The following is a 20,916-nucleotide window of genomic DNA, read 5'->3' as shown; positions in this document are numbered from 1 at the left end:
GCAGCGACACCGGGACAGCGCCACAGAGCCCGCAGCGACACCGGGACAGAGCCTGCAGTGACACCGGGACAGCGCGACAGGGCCCGCAGCGACACCGGGACAGCGCCACAGAGCCCGCAGCGACACCGGGACAGAGCCTGCAGTGACACCGGGACAGCGCGACAGGGCCCGCAGCGACACCGGGACAGCGCCACAGAGCCCGCAGTGACACCGGGACAGGGCCCGCAGTGACACCGGGACGGCGCGACAGAGCCTGCAGTGACACCGGGACAGCGCGACAGAGCCCGCAGCGACACCGGGACAGAGCCCGCAGCGACACCGGGACACGGCCACCGCCGGCCGATCCATGCACCTTTCCTCCGCACAGCCAGAGCACTGAACGGCACCGAGAGCCGCGGGCAAAGGCGGGGCTCTCGCAGAGTCCCAGCCGAAAGCTGCGCAGTTCTGGCTGAACCAGGAGGAGCCCCGGCACGAACCGGGCTGCAGCTGCTCCGTTCCGGGCTCAGGGGTTCGCTGGCTGTGGCTGCACCGCGGGAAGGGATGGAGGAGCCGGGCTGCGGTTTGGTGCGTCGAAATGAGGCCACACACCAAAAATTCACTTTTTAGTAATGGTTTCCATTTGAAATCAGAGCCCTCTGTGTTGTGTGAGTCAGTGTCCAGCCTCTAAGATGCCGCAGCGAATCCCTCTATGGATTTCAGGATTTCAATGATGAGCTGCAAGGTTTCTGCTTCAGACAGCAGCTGCCTGGAATGGGAGAGATACAGTGTTAGATATGGGGACAGGCAGCCAGGCAGTTTTGGGAGAGTTTTCCCACATTCTGTGATTTATCAAGCAGCATTTTATCAGGCCTGGAAACCCAGAGACTCCCACTTTCCAGTTCTTTTTATAACCTACACTCGGAGGAGAACACATCACAGGTGAGAACATTCACTAGCTCCTGTGGCACACAACGCAAACCCCTGCCCTTCAATCCTAAAAATCCCACCGAGGACGTTTCTCTGTGAGCCCAGAACGCAGCGCAGCGCCTGGGAGGGTGTCAGGAGAGTCGTCCCAGCCCGGCTCACCTGACGGTATCTCGGCAGTTGGCTGTGACCCGGCACAGGTGCTGCAGGGCCGCCTGCGCGCTCTGCGTGTCCATGGGCAGCTCCGCCTGGCCCACCTCCAGCGCCCTCTCCTGCCTCGAACCCCTCAGCTCAGCCTGCGAGGGACGGGCAAAAACCACGTGAAACACCCCCAGAACTCCGGCAGATACCCTACAGCTAATGAAATCATCCACACAGCAGTTTTATGGGTGTGGAATGTAATAATTGACTAACACACAGATAGCAATCCAATAAAACGATGTAATAAAGAGTGACTGGATCCCATAACAAGAGTCTTCTCAGAATCATAGTCAGGGCTGGAAAGGACCTCTGGATGCATCCAGTCCAAGCCCCTGCCAGGTGACACAGGAGCATTTGCAGGTGGGTTTGGATGTCTCTCTGGAGACTCCATGCATTCCCTGGACAGTTTGCTCCAGGGCTCTGCCACCCTCCACAGAAAGAAGTTCTTCCTCGTTTCAGTTTCTGGCCTTTGCTCCTCATCCTGTCACTGGGCACCACTGAAGAGTCTGGCACCATCCAGGCCCTCGCAGCCTCTGACAGGACACAGCTCCCCAGCCTTTACTGAACCCACAAACATTTTCCTCAGAGCCTGCAAACCCCTTGCAATGTCCTTTCCACTGGCTCAGTTCTGAGTTGTATCCCTTGAGTCCCAGCAATGCTGCTCTGTACCTGGAGCTGTGCGTTTTCCTGTTTCAGTTTGGTAATTTCCTCAGCTCTGGCAACCCTCTGTTTCTGCAACAGAACAGAGATTATTGAAACCACAGGGTGCTGAGGATAAACCAGGCAGCTTGAGCTACATGGGAATGAGTGATTCCAGCACAGAACTTGGAGGGATATGGTTTGTGCTACACCACGCCGTGTTCTGAATGTTTTAGGAGGTAGGAACAGCTCCCTCCTTCCTCACTGCTCCTTTCTAGGATCTGCAGATCTCACAGGGGAGAACTTCTTGCTGACATCTGATCAAAACCTAAAGCAAACACTTACGGTCATCATTTCGAGAGTACGCTCCACGTACTTCTCAATTGATTCCAAATCCAGTGCTTGTTTTTCTTCTTTGATTTTGTTTTCCTCAAGGCTCTTCTCAAGCACCATTAGCCTTAAAAAGTAAGAGATGGCACACTGTTATAAGATAATAAAAATAAGAGTCATCACTTGTACCATTAAATACTTTAGGAAGGAAATTCTGGGAAAGGATCAAGAATCTCACAATTTGATGTTGTAAGGAAAATGAATTTTTCTCACGCACCTCCCTGCTTGAGTTGCAGTCATCATCTCAAGATCATTGATCCTGCTTCTCAAAACAGCATTCTCTTCTTGTAGCTAAAAAAGAAATAAAAAGACTTACTAGGATTGAGATGCATTTTCCCAACAATACCAACAATCCAAGATCAATAACAGAATATTCAGCTTTAATACTGGAAATCCTTGTGCTTTCTAATACACTCAAGCTTAATTTTACCTTCAGTGTACCCATCTGGAAAGCACTGTGGGACACTGGAATGTGGCACTGAAGCACCAGTACAAATGTGACTAATTAATGCTGCCGATTCTAAATGAACGTGACCTCAAGGGACGACGAAGTCACCTGGGTCATGTGCAGAGCAGCAGGACAGAGAAAGGACTGGCCCTGATCACGCTAAAAAGCACAGTTCCAGACCTATTTCTCTTCCTCAGCAGCTCTTGGTGGCCGCAGGCTGTGACGAGGAGTTCCCTAAGAACCCAGCGCCCAGCTCAGAGCCGCCTTGACACAGAAGGTGCCGGGAGGGCGGGCAGCGCTCAACGCCTCGGAGCACGGCTGCCGGGGGGACCGCTCCGGCGCCGGGCGGGCTCCGAGCGGGCCCCAGGTGGTCCTGCTCCACCTCCAGCGGCTGGTAGCTCTCGCTCCATTCCTCCTCCTCTTCCTCTTCCTCGTCCCCCGACTCTGCGGTCGCCGGCGGCACGGCGGGCCCGGGCCAAGCCGCCTTCGGAGGGGACAGCGGGGCTGAGGTGGGCGTCTTGACGGGGCGGATCGCGGCTGCCGCGCAGGGCCTTACCTGCCCGAGACTGGCCGACCCGTCAGCGGTGAAGGTCTGAGAGTGGCGGAACACGCTGTCGGAGCCGACGCTGGGAGGGACCGACCCGTCAGCGGTGAAAGTCTTGGAGTGGCGGAACACGCTGTCGGAGCCGACGCTGGGAAGGGCCGACCCGTCAGCGGTGAAGGTCTTGGAGTGGCGGAACACGCTGTCGGAACCGACGCTGGGAAGGGCCGACCCGTCAGCGGTGAAGGTCTGAGAGTGGCGGAACACGCTGTCGGAACCGACGCTGGGAGGGGCCGTCCCGTCACGTCTGGAGTCGGAGTGGTAGAACACGCTGTCGGAGGAGGGAGCGCCCGCTCCGTCAAGGCTGAAGGTGTTGGAGCGGGCGAACACGCTGTCGGACAAGGGGCCGTGAACGGCCATTCCTTCACGGCTGGAGGTCTTGGAGTGGAAGAACACGCTGTCGGTGGAGGGGTCGAGAGCGGCCGCCCCATCACGGCTGAAGGAGTCGGAGTGCAGGAACGCGCTGTCGCGGCTGCAGTCGGCCGGGGATAAGCGGCTGGTCTGGGCCGGGGATGAGGGGCTGGACTGGGCCGTGACAAAGGGGCTGCAATGGCCCGGGACGCCCGGCTGGGGCGGTGCCGCCATGGCCGCCTGATGGTGAGGCGGGGCGAGGGCTCCCCCTCACAACGGACCAATGAGCGTGCGGCAACGGCCGCAACGGCCAATCCAGGCCCCGCCCCCGCCCCGCCGAGGCCCCGCCCCTCCCCTGACCCCGCCCTCACGGTGGCGGCAAGATGGCGGCGGCCATGGCGTGGCTGAGGCGCGGCGCCTGTGGCCCGGCCCGGCGGTGAGCGCGGCCCCGGGGACAGCGGGGAGGGGACCGCTCCGGGAGGGGGATCAGCGCTCGGTAGCGGCCGTGGCGGAGGGTGTGCAGTCCGTGACGGTGTCCGCGGTGTCCCGCAGGTGCGGGCTGGCGGCGGGCCGCAGCTACAGCGGCGGCGGCGCGTACCCCAGCGTGTCGCTGGCGTGCCCGCTGCCCGGCGTGCCCAAGGCCGTGTTCGCGGCGGCCGAGAGCCGGGAGCGCTTCGAGACGCGGGTGACGGTGCTGGAGAACGGGCTCCGCGTGGCCTCGCAGAACAAATTCGGGCAGTTCTGCACCGTGGGCCGTGAGTACGGGCGGGGATGGGGGCAGCCGGTGCCACCTCAGCTCCCCCCGAGCCGGGGTTTGGGAGGAGCTGTAAAAATCACGCTGGTTTATTCTCTTCTTTGCACCAGTGCTGGTGAATTCGGGATCAAGGCACGAAGCCAAATACCTCAGTGGTATCTCCCACTTCTTGGAAAAACTGGCGTTCTCTGTGAGTACGGCCCTGCCTTGCCCGGGGATCCCCAAAACTGCACGGGGCAGGGAGGGAGAGCCCCCAGGGAGGGCCTGACCCGCAGGGCTCTCTGCTCCTGAGCTGTTAAAACAGCTTTGATAGAGTCACAGAATCTTCATTGCTTATTAATTATCCTTATTTGTATCCTTATATCCCTAATTGCTTATTAATTATATTTTGGAAGTCTTTGTGGTTTCACCTCCAAGGCTGGCATGTAGTGATCAAACCATGTGATAACCCAAAAGAATGTACGAGATGTTCTGGGTTACACTGAAGGGTTATAAACAGTTGATGCTCTATTAATTAATAACACTGCTATCTTCTTGCTTAGTCCACAGCTCAGTTTGGCAGCAAGGATGAAATTCTCCTCACCTTAGAGAAGCACGGAGGCATTTGTGACTGCCAGGCATCGAGGTGAGGTGCTCCTTCTGCTCTTACCTGGGTGTGGTAGCACTGACAGCACTTGGAATCTCCTTTTCTGCTGTGGGGCAGGAAAAGCCACTTTTTGTTCCCAAGCAGCAGAAATCCATTTGTTTGGGCTGCTGGGAAGCTACAAAAGTGAGCCTGAAAGGATTATAAAATTCAGATCTCTTTCCTTTCAGAAGCATTTAATGATTCAAACAGCTCCATCTGTGATTTCCTGATACTGAGATGACACTGAAGGACCCCAGGAGTGACTTGTCAGTGCAGAGCCTGTTTTTTGTCTTGCAGGGACACCATCATGTACGCAGTGTCTGCTGATGCCAGAGGCCTGGACACCGTGGTCAACTTGCTGGCTGATGTAACACTGCAGCCCAGGTTATCAGGTCTGGCAGCACAATCCCCTGCCTGAAAAAAACCCCATTTCCAACACATGGCTTGCCCTTAAAGCTCAGAATCCTCTCAGAAGGGAGCTGGCAGCAACTGGGGGTTTAGTGTAGGGGTTGCCATCCCTTGTTTTGTCTCATTGCAGATGAGGAAATCGAGATGACCCGAATGGCCATCAGGTTTGAGCTGGAGGATCTGAACATGAGGCCTGACCCAGAGCCTCTCCTCACGGAAATGATCCATGCAGTACGTGCTGGGAGTTCCACCCTGCAGGCAGCCTCCTGCTGCATTCTCTCCTTGTGTTTTTTGGCAGCTTCGGGGTTTATTTTAGACTGTTCTAAAACCAGATTTTTTTTTTTTGTTATTCAGTTTCTGTGATGGGAGAGTTTGGCTGTCCCTTCACTCTGAAATCCAGCATTCTCCACATGTGGAAAAGTCTAACCCAAACTGAAAAAAAAAAAACCTATCTGTAATTTCCCTTTGTTGATGTGGGTGACAAAATGTAACTGAGTTGCACTGGCATTAGTGAAATAATGCTCAGCTTTTCTCTCTCAGATATGAGCTTAATACCAAAGCAAAAATCTTCAGAGAGGGATTTAGGGAAAAATGAAGCAATCTTCGTGACTTTAATGTGTCTGTTCCCTTTCAGGCAGCCTTCAGAGACAACACAGTGGGACTGAACAGGTTCTGCCCCGTGGAGAACACGGACAAAATCACCCGGGACGTGCTGCACTCGTACCTGAGCAGTTACTACACCCCAGACAGGATGGTGCTGGCCGGGGTGGGCATCGAGCACGAGCACCTGGTGGAGTGTGCCAGGAAATACCTGCTGGGCGTGCAGCCCGTGTGGGGCTCCGGCCAGGGCAGGGCTGTGGACAGGTCTGTGGCTCAGTACACCGGAGGCATTGTCAAGGTACGTGGTGCAGGTGGGATCTGCTGGTTTCTCTACTTTGGTTTTGCTTAAGTTACATTTCTATGAGTATGAGCCCGAACTGGCCGTGACAGCTGTTAATTGGGTGGTATGGTAGTTATTGGGAATGTATCAAACTGGGTACAACAGCTGTGAAAATTGGTGCTGATAATCTGTTTGCCCCTCCCACAGGTTGAAAAAGACATGTCAGATGTGAGTCTGGGCCCTACTCCCATCCCAGAGCTCACCCACATCATGATTGGGTTAGAAAGCTGCTCATTTTTAGTAAGTATTAATCTAAAATCCTTCATTTTGTGTGCCCTATGCTTGGAGAATCCCAGGAACACTTGTTCATCACACAAACATTGACGTTTTTGCTGCTGCACATAAAAACAAGCAGCATTTCCCATGACATCTTGCCGAAGGGTTTGACCTTCATACTGCTGTTGTGCTGTGTTTGTTTCCCCTCCTTTACTCACCCCAGACCCTTGAGAGCTGTGCTGAGTTTTCTGTTCCAATCCAGGAGGACGATTTCATTCCTTTTGCGGTGCTGAACATGATGATGGGAGGTGGTGGCTCTTTCTCAGCTGGAGGGCCTGGCAAGGGCATGTTCACCCGGCTGTACCTCAATGTGCTCAACAGGTTGGTTTGTCCTGCTGTTTAAGGGCTGGCAGAAACAATCCTGTAGCAAGATTACATGGGGAAAAAAAGCAAATCCCACCAGGTTTTCCATCAGTTTGTTCTGCTTGGAACGTGGGACTGGTGTGTTGGCAGAATTGGTTGGCATTTTGAGAGGGTAGTAAAGGGCAGAAGTGAGCAGGAATTCTGTTTTCTTCTGCTGGTCCTGTCTGTGCTTTAATCAAAGAATATTAACAGAATTGGCTCTGTATTGTCCCGGGTTTGGTCTCAAGGATTGAAGTGGAGAGAAAGGAGTAGATGCCACACTCATAAATGGTCAGAGGCAGGGATTGACAATTCTCATTGCTCTGCTCAGAATCCTGAAAATGCCCTAGGAGTCAAAATGCTCACTGTCTGTATTTAATTTTTACATGATAAATTCTGAGGTTTAAATTTTAAAATACTGTTTGAATACTCACAGGCACCACTGGATGTACAATGCCACCTCTTACCACCACAGCTATGAGGACACAGGTCTCCTGTGTATCCATGCCAGTGCAGATCCAAAACAGGTACAGAGACACGAGTCCTTAAACTGTGACCACATCACTCAGTTCCAGAGAGTTCTGTGCACACAAGAAGCTCAGTTCTGATCTTCTTTCCATGATCTGTTTTCCCCAGGTTCGGGAGATGGTGGAAATCATCACCAGGGAATTCATCCTCATGGCAGGAACAGTGGGAGAGGTCAGCAGCACATCTGAGTTTGCAGATGGTCTTTGAACTGAAATAATCCCTGGAAGTGTCCAAGGCCAGGCTGGACAGGGCTTGGAGCACCCTGGGATGGTGGAAGTGGATGGGATTTAAGGTCCCTGCCAACCCAAACCAGTCTGGGATTCTGTGAATGCATTGCATTGACTGTGCTAGAATGGATTTTAAAGATAATTATTTTATATATTTCTGTAAAAGAATACAGCAACATTAGCAATGCATCCACAAAGAGAGAGGTGTCTGCAGAACTCTTTTTGTTACCTTGTACTACAGAGCAGCAACCAGAATTTCTTTTTATTTCCTGCTCATTCCCAGGTGGAACTTGAGAGAGCAAAGACACAGCTCAAATCCATGCTCATGATGAACCTGGAGTCTCGGCCAGTGATCTTTGAAGATGTGGGGAGGCAGGTTTTGGCAACAAACACAAGGAAGCTACCTCATGAGCTCTGTGCCCTCATCAGTGAGTAGACAATGCTCTGCCTTGCCTTGAGGGAACTGTAGGGACAGGTAAAATATTCTTGTAGCACTGATGAATTACCTCTGAAAGCCTGCGGGCATAAATACTACAGAAATACCTTTCAAACTGAGCTTGATTGCTTTCAAGCTAACACAGGGCTTATTTTAGTCAGAAGGAAGGGGAAATGAGAGTCATGGTAGAGAGGATAAGGAGTTGGTTTTCTGAGCATCGGCCTAAAGCTGCTTTGAGCTGTTCACAATGGACTGGTCACAGCTCTGCCTTCTTTCTGCCTGCAGGTCAGGTGAAACCCGCTGATATCAAGAGGGTGGTGACCAAGATGCTGCATAAGAAGCCAGCAGTGGCTGCCCTGGGTGACCTGACAGATCTGCCCACGTACGAGCACATCCAGGCCGCCCTCTCCAGCAAGGACGGGCGGCTCCCGCGGCTCTACCGCCTCTTCCGATAGAGCAGCACCTCCTGCTCTGCTCACAATCCCCTCTTTTGTAATGGTTTTTTTTCTGATTCTCATGTTGCTGTACCACCCTCCCTGCCCCCAATGCTCCCAGGCATTCTGTGGAGCTGAGCAAAGCTGCTTCAGAGCACTGCACTGTGAAGAGCTCGTGTGAGGAGCCAGCGCTGGCTCTGGAGGAGTTTGACCCTCTGAGTAGGCTACAAGAGAAGATGGGTGTTGACACCTTTCTCTTGGCTGTGGGGAGAACAGAGCAAGCCAAAATATTCATCACTACAGTGAGAGCACAGCTCTGAGCAGTCCCTGCCTCTTCATCTCCCCAGCAGTGGAAGTGGGGCTGTCACATGAGGCCCCCACTGTGCCCTTCCTGAGGAATGAGTGGCACCTTAAACAGCTTGGCTTACACGGCTGAATTCAAGGAATATTTATAACTGTTACCAAGCTGAACAAAGACTCGGTCAAACTGAATTAGGAAAATAATAGTTACTGTCCCTGTGAAGTTAGGCAAAAAGTCCTGCAATCCAGATTTTGTTACAAATCATGGATCCATTTCATCACTGTAATTCACCGTCTGACCAGGAGTCACCCACCTGGGAAAAACTTCATCTTGCTAGAGCTCCAAGGAAGCAGACCCATGACAGAACCAATTTTCTGTGGAGTTCTCTGCAGAAGTACTGTACATAATGGACACTTGAGAATGAGATCAGTCATATTCTTTACATTTTTCACTTGGACATGAACTGTGCTAAGGAATATTTTTTTTTCCTCCAGAGTTGCTATAGAAACAGTTATTAAAGGAGTTGCTGCTGCTTCACCTTAAACTCGTGCCTCATTTCCTCAGTGTCACCCAGATGGACTGAAGGCCTTGCACAATCAGTGTCACAGCAGAGATGTGGCTCAGCTGGAAGTCAAGATAACAAAATCACAACATTTAGAAATAAAGTCTTGACTGACGCCACATCACACAAAGCCAAGTGCCACGTGTGACGTCCTGAAGAAATGGAGACTCAAAATAGGAATAAAACACTGGATTTCTATAATCCCCTAATATCTGAGTTTAGAAATACCAGACAGCTGCACTGCAGCTCTTCACTGCTAGCTGTGTGTGGTAAGGAGCAGTCCAGCTGGGAGCAGGGCACTGTGAGGCTGCAGTTCCTGCTTCACCCCATCCTTTCCTCGTGCAGCTCAAAGAAAACGTTGCGTTGCTTCTTGCAGAGCCCACAGTGTGGGGTCGTATTCAGTTGTTGTGTATGCTTGTGAGGAAATAAAGAGACCTCTGAACAACTGGAGCAAGTAGTAAGAGTTCTGAAATTCAGCTGCCAAGGGTTTCCTGAACTGATGCTTTGTTCAATGCAAACAATTACAGAGAAATCTGTCCCACCCCTCCTGCTGAAGACAAATGGCCCAGGTCACCCAAACACCACACAAAGAACTCTGGTTCTGACAACAATAAAAAGCTGGTTCTCAGTTAAGGTATTGCATTAATTTATTTTTATTCCTTTAAAAAGAAAGGAAATCCAAATACCTGATGGCTACAGACAGGTCAGTGCCATAAATGTACCGCAGAACAGGAGCCTGTCTTGGACAGGTTGCATAGTCAGCAGCACTTCCTCCAAGGTGTTTGCATGATGTTTTAGGTCCTAAGGTGATTAATGATCCCATCTGTGCCCATGAGGAGTTTTTAATTATTAGCTGTACTTAACATTTCACCAGTGCCATACTGGTCCTTGTAGTATATATAGCCTTAAGACAACACTACTTCAAAAATAGCAAGTTATTCACAGTTTACTGATCTGGAAAAATAAAACCAAAAGGAATTGAGTGTGATTGGAGGTAATGGAGCTGTGTGGAGCTGAGTGGCTGCAGTTGCTCTGCAAACCTCCCTGGTGCACTCCCTAGGCATCACTTTGGTGAAGCATCACACAGTGCCTGTTCTCAGATCAATGCCAGCTGCTGCTGCTGAAGGCAGGTAGTGCTTAATCAGCCCTGGGGAGGACGAGTGAGTTCAAGAAGGGATTGCTTCAAGCAGTCTCAGCAGACAAATATATGGCCTGAGAGTTTGGTATTTACCCCCTTAGTAACAGAAGGCCTATAGAATGATTTTTGAAAGGCAATGTTTCTACACTTCAATGTACAGGAGTACATTCACACACAGTTTGCTGTAGAGGACCCAAAAAGCCCAACACAGGAGCACCATCCATACACAGAACTGGTCCCTGTCACTCCTTGCACAGAATACCAACACTTGGCTACAGAGAAGGAGCAAACCCAACCCCACACTGGATGGAAGTTAATCTGACCAAACCAAAGAGAAAAACAAAGAATTCACCTTTCTGCAAGCTTTTCTCAGGTCCCCTGCCCTGGGTGGTGCCAGTTCCAGCAGCTGTGCCCCTGCATGGAGGGGAACCAAGGGTCTGCACCCAGTGGCTTCCTAAGATAGTCTGGTTAAAAAGAAATCAGTTACACCAGTTTGGGTTGGATGTCTTAAATAAATCACTCCTTTTCTTCGGCAGAAGCACTTGAGCTACATGGATTAGCTCATGCAAATGAATCCAGGATGAGGTTTAAGACATTCATCACAAGCCACAGCAACTGCCAGAGGTGCTTATGCAGACAATTCCCTGCAGTTTGCCATGGCCTGAAATCCTCTTTCGGGGCACCTCTACCACAAGCAGAGCTCTCAGCTCAAGAAATGCTACAAATGCTGCTGGATCTTTGGTCCTTGCGTTCGCGGCGTTTCAGGAGTTCCCTCGTAGCCCGCCTCCTTATTCCAGTTAAATACAGATCTCTGTCAAACAGCCCTGCAGCCAGGGGAATGCTGCAACAGGAACACAAGCCAGCAGGTCAGGGCAGAAATATGTTCTTGTTTGCCCAGCATTTCCCTACTACTTCATCCAACAAAGGTCACAAACCTGGTTTTTACTTTCTTAAGGTATTGGGCTGCTGCTGTGGGAGAAACGAGTTGTTCTTCCACAGCTACAAGTTAAGGTTTTTTATAATACTTTAAAATGCTGGTTGTAAAAGGCAAATGTACTTTAAATTTTAGCATGAGCTCACCTGCTTTCATATATAGAAGACTTTCTTAATGACTCTAAATTAAAACCCATTCATTTGAAAAGCTAAAGCAGGTTACTGCTGGGTTGGTGCATTCACTGGTGTGGTTCATCTCAACAATTCTTACTTTGGTCTGTTTTAGAGAGGCTAGAGGAAACTGAGTAGCCCATCATACATTGTTATTTAATGGGTATTTAATACCCAGAAGCAAAAATTCCCATTGTAATTGCACTGCTGATCAAATACTTGGAAAAATCACTTTTCGAGATATCAAGGTCTTGAAATCCCTGACCATGTTACTCACAAAAAAAGAAAATAATTCCAAACCAAATTTTCTAAGAGGTTCTACTAATCCAACAGCCTACAGCAGGACATTAAGAATTTGGAGGATCTCAAAACACTCCACTGACATCCAGCTGTGCTGAACTGCAGCTTCTGATGGGGAGGGAAAACAGAACTGACCCTAAAGAGGGAGAGGAAGGGAAGAGGAAAGCTGCCTGTGCTGGTAGGGAAAACAAAGAGCTGCATCTCAGATAAGACACAGATTTCTATTCAATTCCAGTGGGCTCTGTTTATCCCCCTCAGAAGGATTAAAGGACCTGGCAGCAGGGATTTCAGCTGTCAGTGCAAGGTTTAAGCTCTGACTGCTCTGACCACCAGCGTGCACTGGGTAAAACCCGAACAGGCAGCAGGGACAGACACAGGAGAACATGCAGGGATCTCTGCAGTCCTGAGGAGCTGCAGGAGGTACTCACTTGTCCCTGCCAGGCCTCACTTTCACACGAAACAAGGCAAACACAGGCCGGTGGTCGGAGGTTTTGATGACAGGACAAGAGGAGTATTTGACAGCCTGGATGTCGTCCTTGTAGCGGCTGCGGAACACGACTCGGTCCTGGAGGCAGGAGAGAGGGGACAGTGGTGGTGACTCCCTCTGCACATCATCCACCCTGGGAACAGCACTGGCTCACAAGAGACAAATCCATTCATTCCTCACTTAATGAAATGAATGTGTCCTTGGATGGGGATCTGTTAATGAAGTGTCTGAGCCCAACAGTTGTTCTGTGCCAGCTCTGAGCAAGGGGAGAACCCCCTCAGACAGAGTATAAGGCAGGAAAAATGAGGTTAACAGCCTGTGCCAAACTCTCTCTGTGCTCACAAATTCAACAGTCCTTTCTTCCAGAAGTCCCAGCTGCCCTTAAGCAACAAATCTCAGCACAACTGAATCCCCTTTGGGTTCTGAAATCATCCCTTACCGTGTAGGAGGGAGTCCTTTGTTTGGAAGTGGTGTCATAGCTGTCCTTCCCTATGTCAAACTTGTAGGAAGGACGGAAATGGATATCAGCCTCTTGGAATCCTTTGAAAATAGACCCTGTAAGGGAAGGGGAGAACAGCATGAACAAACTCCTCCTTCCTGAGAACTGGGCACTGTGTCTGTTAATGCTGGCTACAAACAACAGCCATGTACATCCCAAAAAACCTGGGCTTGGGCTCCAGAGAGGGAGCAAGCTGACATGGAGAGCATAAAAATAGCCAGTGGCTGTTTAGTCAGTGGTCAATTAAACAAAGAAGACCTGGTCCATGCACTTCCCCTTCCACTGAAAGCTTGTGCTGCTTTGCAAACGCCGTTCAAATCTAAATTCCCTGGATGCTGAGACAGAATGATGCCCAGGATATGGAGGAACAGCAGCATTTGGCTTGGGAGGTTACATTAAATACAGCAAACTGCTACAGCAAAAGGTCCCTTGACACACTGCCACTATATCTGACAGCGGCTGAGTCCCTTTTTTAGGGAACTTAACCAAAGAAAGCAGCAAAGGTCTCCAGGAAATGGGGACTGGGCAGACATTCCCCCTGTGTGCAGGTATCTTTGCCTCTGGAGAGGAGGGAGATAAGAGCTGCCCCTCACCCCGACTCATCTCACTGGTGAGCTGGTCGTAGGCCAGGAGCTTGGACACGTCTGTGCCCGGGTTCTGGCTCAGGATGGAGTCCACGGTCTCCCGGTCCTTATTCAGCCTGAAGTTGAAGTCACCAAACCAGAAAACTTCATCAAACCGAGTCGTGACATCACCTGCAAATTCACAGCACAGGGTTTAAGGGATGCTGCTGAATGTGCTCGAGGAGCAGGAAGAAATTCTTTCCTTTCACTCCCTGGAGATATGATATTAAATATGTTTTCTACCTGTGATCACCACTGAATGTGGGAATTAGCAACCCAGGAGAGAACAGAATAGAAATGTTAAAAACGACAGAAAAAGCTGAAAAGAGACCAATCTATAGGAGCTAACACCAGAGGGACACAAAAAGCTATTGCTACACTGCAGATAAAAAGTATATTCAATTTCCTAGTAAAATGACGTAATTATTTATCTAGGTATCAAGTTGTCAGCACAGTATTAGGAAATAATAATGGAACTTTGGTAAACAATGCTCTACATGCAAAGTGACATAATTCTCCTAAATTTTGAAATAAAGTAATTCCTAATTGTTCTAGAAAACACTTGGAAAGTGAAACACATCTGTATCATTCACAATAATTAAACCAAAATTATCATATTGCTAAAAAAATACATCATGTAAAAATTCCCTTCTGAATTTTCTCACTCCCAATTCAAATTTTTTCTCAAGTTCCTAATTTCAAGAAAAAAGAATAAATCATGGGAGTAATAACCAACCTCAGACAAAAAGACTTGTAGTGTCTTTTTACACAGTCTCAAATTGTCACTCTTGTCTCTTTCTCAGTGCAGACTGAGAGACAGTGCACAGACTCTGCTGATCTGGTTTCACACTTACTAGAACTGGATCGATATGGATTTGTGTCCGGAACATTCTTGGGAAGGGTAAGGGCTTGAATGGTTTTATTGTAGTCCAGTTTCCTCTCATTCACTTTGCTGTCCCCAGCTGCAAGACAGAAACCCCATTACTGCCAACAATGAATCATTTTCTTTCAATGACCACTTCTGGTTATACCACGAGCTTCCAAAGGGTATCTGACATTTTCCACATGTAAAATGTGACACTCCGGGAGTGTCTGCACTGAATAATGATGGCAGAAAGTGTGGAAAAAGGGATACAATGGTGCAGAGTTCATTTCTGTTTCCATAAACACAGTTCTTTTGTAAGTTTGTTATGAAACAAAGCTCCCCCCCCTTATCCTCAGCTCAGCAATCCTGAGCTTTGGCTTCAGCCTGTGCTGCCTTTTTCACCTGGGTGCAGCTCCCTCCCCTCCTCCCTCCAGCAGGACACTCGTAGCAAGATTGCAAATGTCTCACATGTGAAGTGGGAGGTGATGAAGAGAAACGAAGTCCCAAAAAACGTGAAGCTGATTCCCAGAGCCCCCTTGGTCTTGATCTGAGACACGATTCGAGTCGTCACCGTGGCGTACTCCACTTCTGCAAGGACGAGAAGGAGACACTGTCACCAAAACGCCTCTGACAGTGAGCAGGGAGGTCAGAGGAGGGAGAAAAGGGCAGGGCACAGGGTGGCAGCAGCCCTTCAGCTCCCCACACACCCGAGCAGAACCAGATGAGGTCCCTGCGGATGAACACGGACATGTAGAGCACGCCGTGGGCAGCCGAGTGCAGCAGGACGTAGTGCGGGCCCAGCGTCTCCTGCAGGCGGATCTCCCACTCCCTCCTGCAGGAGAGAACAGCAGCTGCATCACACACACTGCAGCAGACAGCAAACAAACACCCAGAGAGCACATCCGAGCTGTGCACACCCAGAGAGCACATCCGAGCTGTGCACACCCAGAGAGCACATCCGAGCTGTGCACACCCAGAGAGCACATCCGAGCTGTGCACACCCAGAGAGCACAGCAGAACTGTGCACACCCAGAGAGCACAGCAGAGCTGTGCACACCCAGAGAGCACAGCAGAGCTGTGCACACCCAGAGAGCACAGCAGAGCTGTGCACACCCAGAGAGCACATCCGGGCTGTGCACACCCAGAGAGCACATCCGAGCTGTGCACACCCAGAGAGCACAGCAGAGCTGTGCACACCCAGAGAGCACATCCGGGCTGTGCACACCCAGAGAGCACAGCAGAGCTGTGCACACCCAGAGAGCACATCCGGGCTGTGCACACCCAGAGAGCACAGCAGAGCTGTGCACACCCAGAGAGCACAGCAGAGCTGTGCACACCCAGAGAGCACAGCAGAGCTGTGCACACCCAGAGAGCACAGCAGAGCTGTGCACACCCAGAGAGCACAGCAGAGCTGTGCACACCCAGAGAGCACAGCAGAGCTGTGCACACCCAGAGAGCACATCCGAGCTGTGCACACCCAGAGAGCACAGCAGAACTGTGCACACCCAGAGAGCACAGCAGAACTGTGCACACCCAGAGAGCACAGCAGAGCTGTGCACACCCAGAGAGCACAGCAGAACTGTGCACACCCAGAGAGCACATCCGAGCTGTGCACACCCAGAGAGCACAGCAGAACTGTGCACACCCAGAGAGCACAGCAGAGCTGTGCACTCACAGCAACCCCTCTCACACAGAACAGCAAGTCCTAAGCAAAACCTCCCTGCACTGAACCAAGGGCTGGCTGCTGAGGTGCCACAGGAATCAGCAGAGCTTTGCCATCAGGATGAAATTCTGCATGCCCAGAGAAGATGTCCCATCCCTAGAAGTGTCCAAGGCCAGGCTGGACAGGGCTTGGAGCACCCTGGTCTAGTGGAAGCTGTCTCCACCCATGGCAGGGGGTGGCACTGGATGGGCTTTAATGTCCCCCCCAACCCAAACTACTCTGGGATTTTATGACTTACAGACCTCTGTGAATTTTTTCTCTAAATCCCATTTCCTCTGGTGCTCATGCAATAGAATGCAATCTTGTTAAATGGGTTGATTATTGAAAATATTAGGGACATAATGGAGGCTATTTCTAGTGTAATTCAAAGCAAAATGATTAGTTAACAATAAAAGAAGATGGTTCATTACATTGTTTTTGCTACCTGTCTGGACAGCCTTCTTGAACCCCAATGACATACATGTCCTGGGCAAAGTCTGGATCTGTTGGCAATAAGAAGTCATCCAGATTCGCTGGAAGTTCCTTTTACACAAGAAGTTTAAAACAAAAAGAAAGAAAAGAAAACCAGTATTAGTTATGCAAAGATTTAATAGAAAAATTCCTTGTAATTGGACAAAGATGATGGCTCAGGTTGACAAGGACATAATCATGAATAGCAAACTATCACCCCAGTCCTCTCACAGGAGCTGGGGTAACTTTAGCAAAGGGGCTGTGAAGACCTCTGTGCACCCACCTTCTGCCCCTGCATGTTCCACGTGGCCACAAAGATTCCCATATTCCGATTAGGGAAATATCTGCTGAGTTCTTCTGCTCCCATTAAGGCACCACTTGCCAGAAGGCTGCCTTCCAAATAGCTCCTGCGGACAGAAGATCCAAAAAAGAGCATCTAAGGAAAGGGATGTTGATGTTGTAATCTTTGAATCCTGAAGTAGTCAAGAATATACCTTTAAGAAGAAGGAATTTAATATTTATAAATTGTTCTTCTTGCCTAAAGTTCCTTCCAAAGGCAGGACACGAGGGTGATGGTGAGGCTGCTGCTGCTCAAGTTCTGTGATGGGAAGGCTGAAGCCATCCAAAATCTTCAGCCCCACTAAAACTCATCCAGACACAGAATAAAGAAATTGGTTTGATAACCCCAGGTTGCCAGAGCAGCTGGGACTGCCCCTGGATCTCTGGAAGTGTCCAAGGCCAGGCTGGATGGGCTTGGAACACCCAGGGATAGTGGAAGGTGTCCCTGCCATGGCAGAGGTGGGACTGGATGAGCTTTGAGGTCCCTTCCACCCAAACCGTTCTGTGATTCCATTAAATTTGAGCACCTTGAAGCAGCTCAGTTTACTTCAAACATAAAAACAGCTCCACCATTCCCAGTGTTCTGGCATCAGGTTTCTCCTAATCAAAAAACTCAAACTCACATCCTTCCTTCAATTCAGCTCATCACATCAGCTCTGAGAAAATAATTTATTGAGCCTGAGGTATCAAAATATCCCCTTTGGGAAGGGCAGATGCATCCCACAGCACCTGCCTCTCTGAAGGACACGCTTACACAGAGGTGAGGGATGCTGGCACAGGGACTGCATCTTGAATAAGCATTTTTAATCTTGCTTAAGCTCTGCAAATAATGATGAGAGAATAATGTCAGGGTGTTCTGGCAACCCAACACTGCTCACTTGGCTCCAGCTGCTTTAGGGAGGAATGGGAAAGAAAACACTCATGGCAAACACGTAACAATCCATCTTTGGGCTTTTTTATCAGCTAGTAACACTTTAACTTATCTCAGAATTATTTCCCTCTACTCCTGACTCCCACGCTTTGGATCAATGATTAGATTTTTCCCTCCAGGAGATGCTGGGGCAGAGGAGCTCCTGTGGGATACTGGAGTAGCTCCCAGCACATAATTTGATCCTGCCAGAAACCAAACACGTGCAACATCTGCTCAGCACCTCACAGGACTGCTGCATGACAATTTAAAATATCTGGTGTTATTTTTTTTCTGTAATTTATCCTTTCAGTTCAAGCCAAACGTACTTTTAGATTTTTCTAAAAAACAGTTTTCCCAGCTGCTGGCAGCACAGCCATTGCTTCTTAATTCTCAAACCAGATCATAATACAAGCAAACTTAATATTAAGTTAATTAATGTTAATATTACAAGCAAACTGACAGCAAATCAGACTCGTATTTATGAAAATACTTAGCTAAAGGGAGCAAATGAAGAGTATTTATGCTGATCTCTTCAGTTTGACAGCAGGTTAAATAACACAGAACGGCTTTCGTGCTTCACCAGGAGCTCAGAAGCTCCCTGTCCTTGCCCAGTGAGATTCTCCTCCCTGTTAACACCCCCAAAACCAGGAGCAAAGCCGGGGGGAGCCCTACCTGCTGCGGACATCCTTGGCTCGGATGGGAGTGAGCACGCTGAAGGTGGATCTCATGGAGTCCGTGGAGCAATTGTCATAGAGCGTCCCATTGCCCTGCAGCCTGGAGTCGCTGAGGCTGCTGCTCACCCTCCCAAACTTGTGCTGAGAATAATGCCGGTAATCCAGACAATCTGAGTCGATCCTATTAGCTGTCCTCAGCGAGTGGGAGGCCACGTTGAGCTCCATGGGAGGGAGAGGGCGGGCTGGCATGATTTGGGACAGCCGGGGCTTGCCCCCCGCGAACCCCTTCCCCCGCAGGAGCCCCCCGAAGGCACTGGAGATCTCCGAGGCTCGTTTGCCCAGGTCCGAGGTGCCTGCCCTGCTCTTCCCCCCGGGACTGGCTTCCAAGGCCTCTGGTGAACTGTGCAAGGAGTCCTGCTGGCAGCAGGGATTGCTGGCCCTGCCCCTGGCGGGAGGGCTGGGGGACGCTTCCTGCAGGGAACCATTAGAGGAGCTCGTCTCGTTGGGATCAGTCAGACTTTCCTGGCTTGTTCTAAATCGTCTCCACTTCCTCCAGCTCTTTTCATCCAGGGATGCAGCACGTTCCAGCCGGGGCTTCCGAGGGGGCCTTGGAGTGATGGATTTAATTTTCATATTGGCTTTGAGCTCTTCTGGCAGAAGCTTTAAGGTCTCACTTATGGGCGTGCCTGTCTTCGGAGGTGCCCCATCGCCCCCAGCCTCTTTTTTGGCTGCTTTTCCAGCTTTTTTTGCCTGCAGGTCCTGTACTGCTCCACCCTCCATGCTCCGAGTAAGACACACCCTGGAGTGCTGCGGAAATCCATTTGGAGTACTCATTGTCCCCCAGGTACCAGCTGCGGATGCTGATGAAAAGTTCCTCAAAGCATAATTTCCTTCCCTTTATCACCCTGTGGGTTCACAGGGCTTTACTCAGCCAGCAAGACATGGGAACTGCAGGCAGCTCAGCCTTTCCCTGGCAATGAAGGGCAGGTGAATGTCCAGGCAGATGCATTGTCTGCAAAATTCCAAGACGCGGGACACCTGGATTCCCCCAAGAGAAAGATGCAAGAATGAAAAGTTATCGAGCTGCAAACTGTACTCCTTGGTCAGAAAGCATCTCCTTGCAGGACCTCCCTCTAGCACAACTCACACCTTAACGTGACCTTGTTAGAAAATCACTGATATTTCCCGATTTTTTCCCCAAAAGCAGAGCAGAGACCTCCTTCCCTCTGCAGACATCACGGCTGTGTACACCCTTCTTTAAAGGAAAGGCTGCGCGCCCTGTTAGCACGAAAGGAAATTTAAGCCGCACAGAAGCCACAGCTCCTTGTCCTTGCTGTACACACGGCGTCACCAGCACGACCAGCCCGCAGCCCGAGGCCAGGAAATTTCCAGTGATGCCACAGCCGGGAAATCGCTGCCGCCTTTCCCTGCCTCGCACCAACCCCGCTGACACCGAGAGGACACCCCAGGGGCGGCTTGAGGGTACAGAAAAGGGGTTCGAGCACATTTCTACACGGGGGAAGCACCTCGTCATTCTGCGGCTACCGCGGGCCAGCCTCCCCCGGCCCCGGGAGGGCGGCAGGCTCTGAACCAGCCCCGAGCGCGGTTCGGCACCGAGGGGCCGCGGCCCGCGTTCCGCGGCGGGGCGGGAGGGACCCGGCCCCGGCCTCACCCTCACCCTCACCCGGCCGCGCCTCCCGCCCGCCGGGGCCGCCCCTTCCCCGCCGCTGCGGGCGGGACGCAGCCCGGGCCTCACCGGTTCCTCGCGGCTCCTCGCCGGTGCCCGTTTCGGTGCCGGTGCCCGTTTCTGTGCTGCCCCGGTGCCCGTTTCGGTGCCGGTGCCCGTTTCTGTGCTGCCCCGGTGCCCGTTTCTGTGCCGGTCCCGGTCCCGGTGCCGCTCTCGGTGCCGCTGCGGCCGCCCCGGCCCGGCCGTGGCAACGGGGGCAGCGCTGGGCCGGGCCCGCCCCGCCCGCAGCGCCCCCCGACGGCCGGAGGAGCGCCCGGCAGCGATCGCGGAAAGTCGCGGCTCTGTCGCGACACGGGATGGAGGCGGCGTTTAAAAAGCAGCTTAAAGTAAACGTGTAACGCCTAAGGAAATTTAAAAGTTGCCTGTATGAGGCTTAAAGGTTCAAATTGGAACATTTCAGTACAGACACGGATCACAGAATCACAGCCTGGGGGTGGTAGGGACCTTGAAGAGCACCCAGGTTCCAACCTTCACCACGGACAGGGACACCTGGACAGGGACACCTGGACAGGGACACACGGACAGGGACACCTGGACAGGGACACACGGACAGGGACACCTTCCATAGGCTCCAAGCCCTGTCCAGCCTGACCCTGGACACCTCCTGGGATAGGACAGCCACAGCTTGTCTGGGCAATCTGTGCCAGAGCCTCTTCACCCTCACAGGGAAGGATTTCCTCCTAATATCGCA

The 20,916-nt window shown here is 51.2% G+C and overlaps 3 protein-coding genes across 5 annotated transcripts; 1 reads left to right on the top strand and 2 right to left on the bottom strand.

Annotated features, from left to right (window-relative positions):
- Window positions 1-594: 594 nt before the first annotated feature.
- On the bottom strand, window positions 595-3,877 carry LOC134557199 (endosome-associated-trafficking regulator 1-like). Of its 2 annotated transcripts, XM_063409958.1 has the most exons (7): window positions 3,254-3,877; window positions 3,138-3,217; window positions 2,351-2,424; window positions 2,089-2,200; window positions 1,774-1,836; window positions 1,066-1,199; window positions 595-745 (listed from the first exon to the last, which is right to left on the bottom strand). In XM_063409958.1, the coding sequence occupies exons 1-7, from the start codon at window positions 3,765-3,767 to the stop codon at window positions 664-666; spliced, it is 1,059 nt and encodes a 352-aa protein (XP_063266028.1). In that variant the 5' UTR covers window positions 3,768-3,877; the 3' UTR covers window positions 595-663. The 2 variants fall into 2 exon arrangements, with proteins under 2 accessions (XP_063266028.1, XP_063266027.1); XM_063409957.1 differs by having other exon boundaries at window positions 3,138-3,877.
- A 3-nt stretch (window positions 3,878-3,880) lies between these two features.
- PMPCA (peptidase, mitochondrial processing subunit alpha) lies at window positions 3,881-9,348 on the top strand. Its single transcript, XM_063409955.1, has 13 exons — window positions 3,881-3,969; window positions 4,086-4,288; window positions 4,398-4,477; window positions 4,830-4,912; window positions 5,210-5,304; window positions 5,451-5,551; window positions 5,955-6,218; window positions 6,408-6,500; window positions 6,739-6,857; window positions 7,315-7,405; window positions 7,515-7,577; window positions 7,917-8,061; window positions 8,355-9,348. Exons 1-13 carry the CDS (start codon window positions 3,917-3,919, stop codon window positions 8,522-8,524), a joined length of 1,560 nt encoding a protein of 519 aa, XP_063266025.1. The 5' UTR covers window positions 3,881-3,916; the 3' UTR covers window positions 8,525-9,348.
- Window positions 9,349-10,296: 948 nt separating this feature from the next.
- Window positions 10,297-20,388, bottom strand: INPP5E (inositol polyphosphate-5-phosphatase E). 2 transcript variants are annotated; one of them, XM_063409953.1, is made up of 11 exons: window positions 20,235-20,388; window positions 18,477-19,516; window positions 16,839-16,962; window positions 16,530-16,627; window positions 15,090-15,214; window positions 14,851-14,970; window positions 14,372-14,479; window positions 13,488-13,649; window positions 12,835-12,950; window positions 12,337-12,473; window positions 10,297-11,345 (listed from the first exon to the last, which is right to left on the bottom strand). In XM_063409953.1, exons 2-11 carry the CDS (start codon window positions 19,310-19,312, stop codon window positions 11,213-11,215), a joined length of 1,959 nt encoding a protein of 652 aa, XP_063266023.1. In that variant the 5' UTR covers window positions 19,313-19,516; window positions 20,235-20,388; the 3' UTR covers window positions 10,297-11,212. The 2 variants fall into 2 exon arrangements, with proteins under 2 accessions (XP_063266023.1, XP_063266024.1); XM_063409954.1 differs by lacking the exon at window positions 20,235-20,388 and adding an exon at window positions 20,005-20,157.
- Window positions 20,389-20,916: the final 528 nt, after the last annotated feature.

This window comes from Prinia subflava, chromosome 12 (assembly GCF_021018805.1).
Source record: "Prinia subflava isolate CZ2003 ecotype Zambia chromosome 12, Cam_Psub_1.2, whole genome shotgun sequence".
In the NCBI taxonomy this organism is placed as follows: Eukaryota; Metazoa; Chordata; class Aves; order Passeriformes; family Cisticolidae; genus Prinia; species Prinia subflava.
This window is presented reverse-complemented; position numbering and strand designations above follow the sequence as displayed.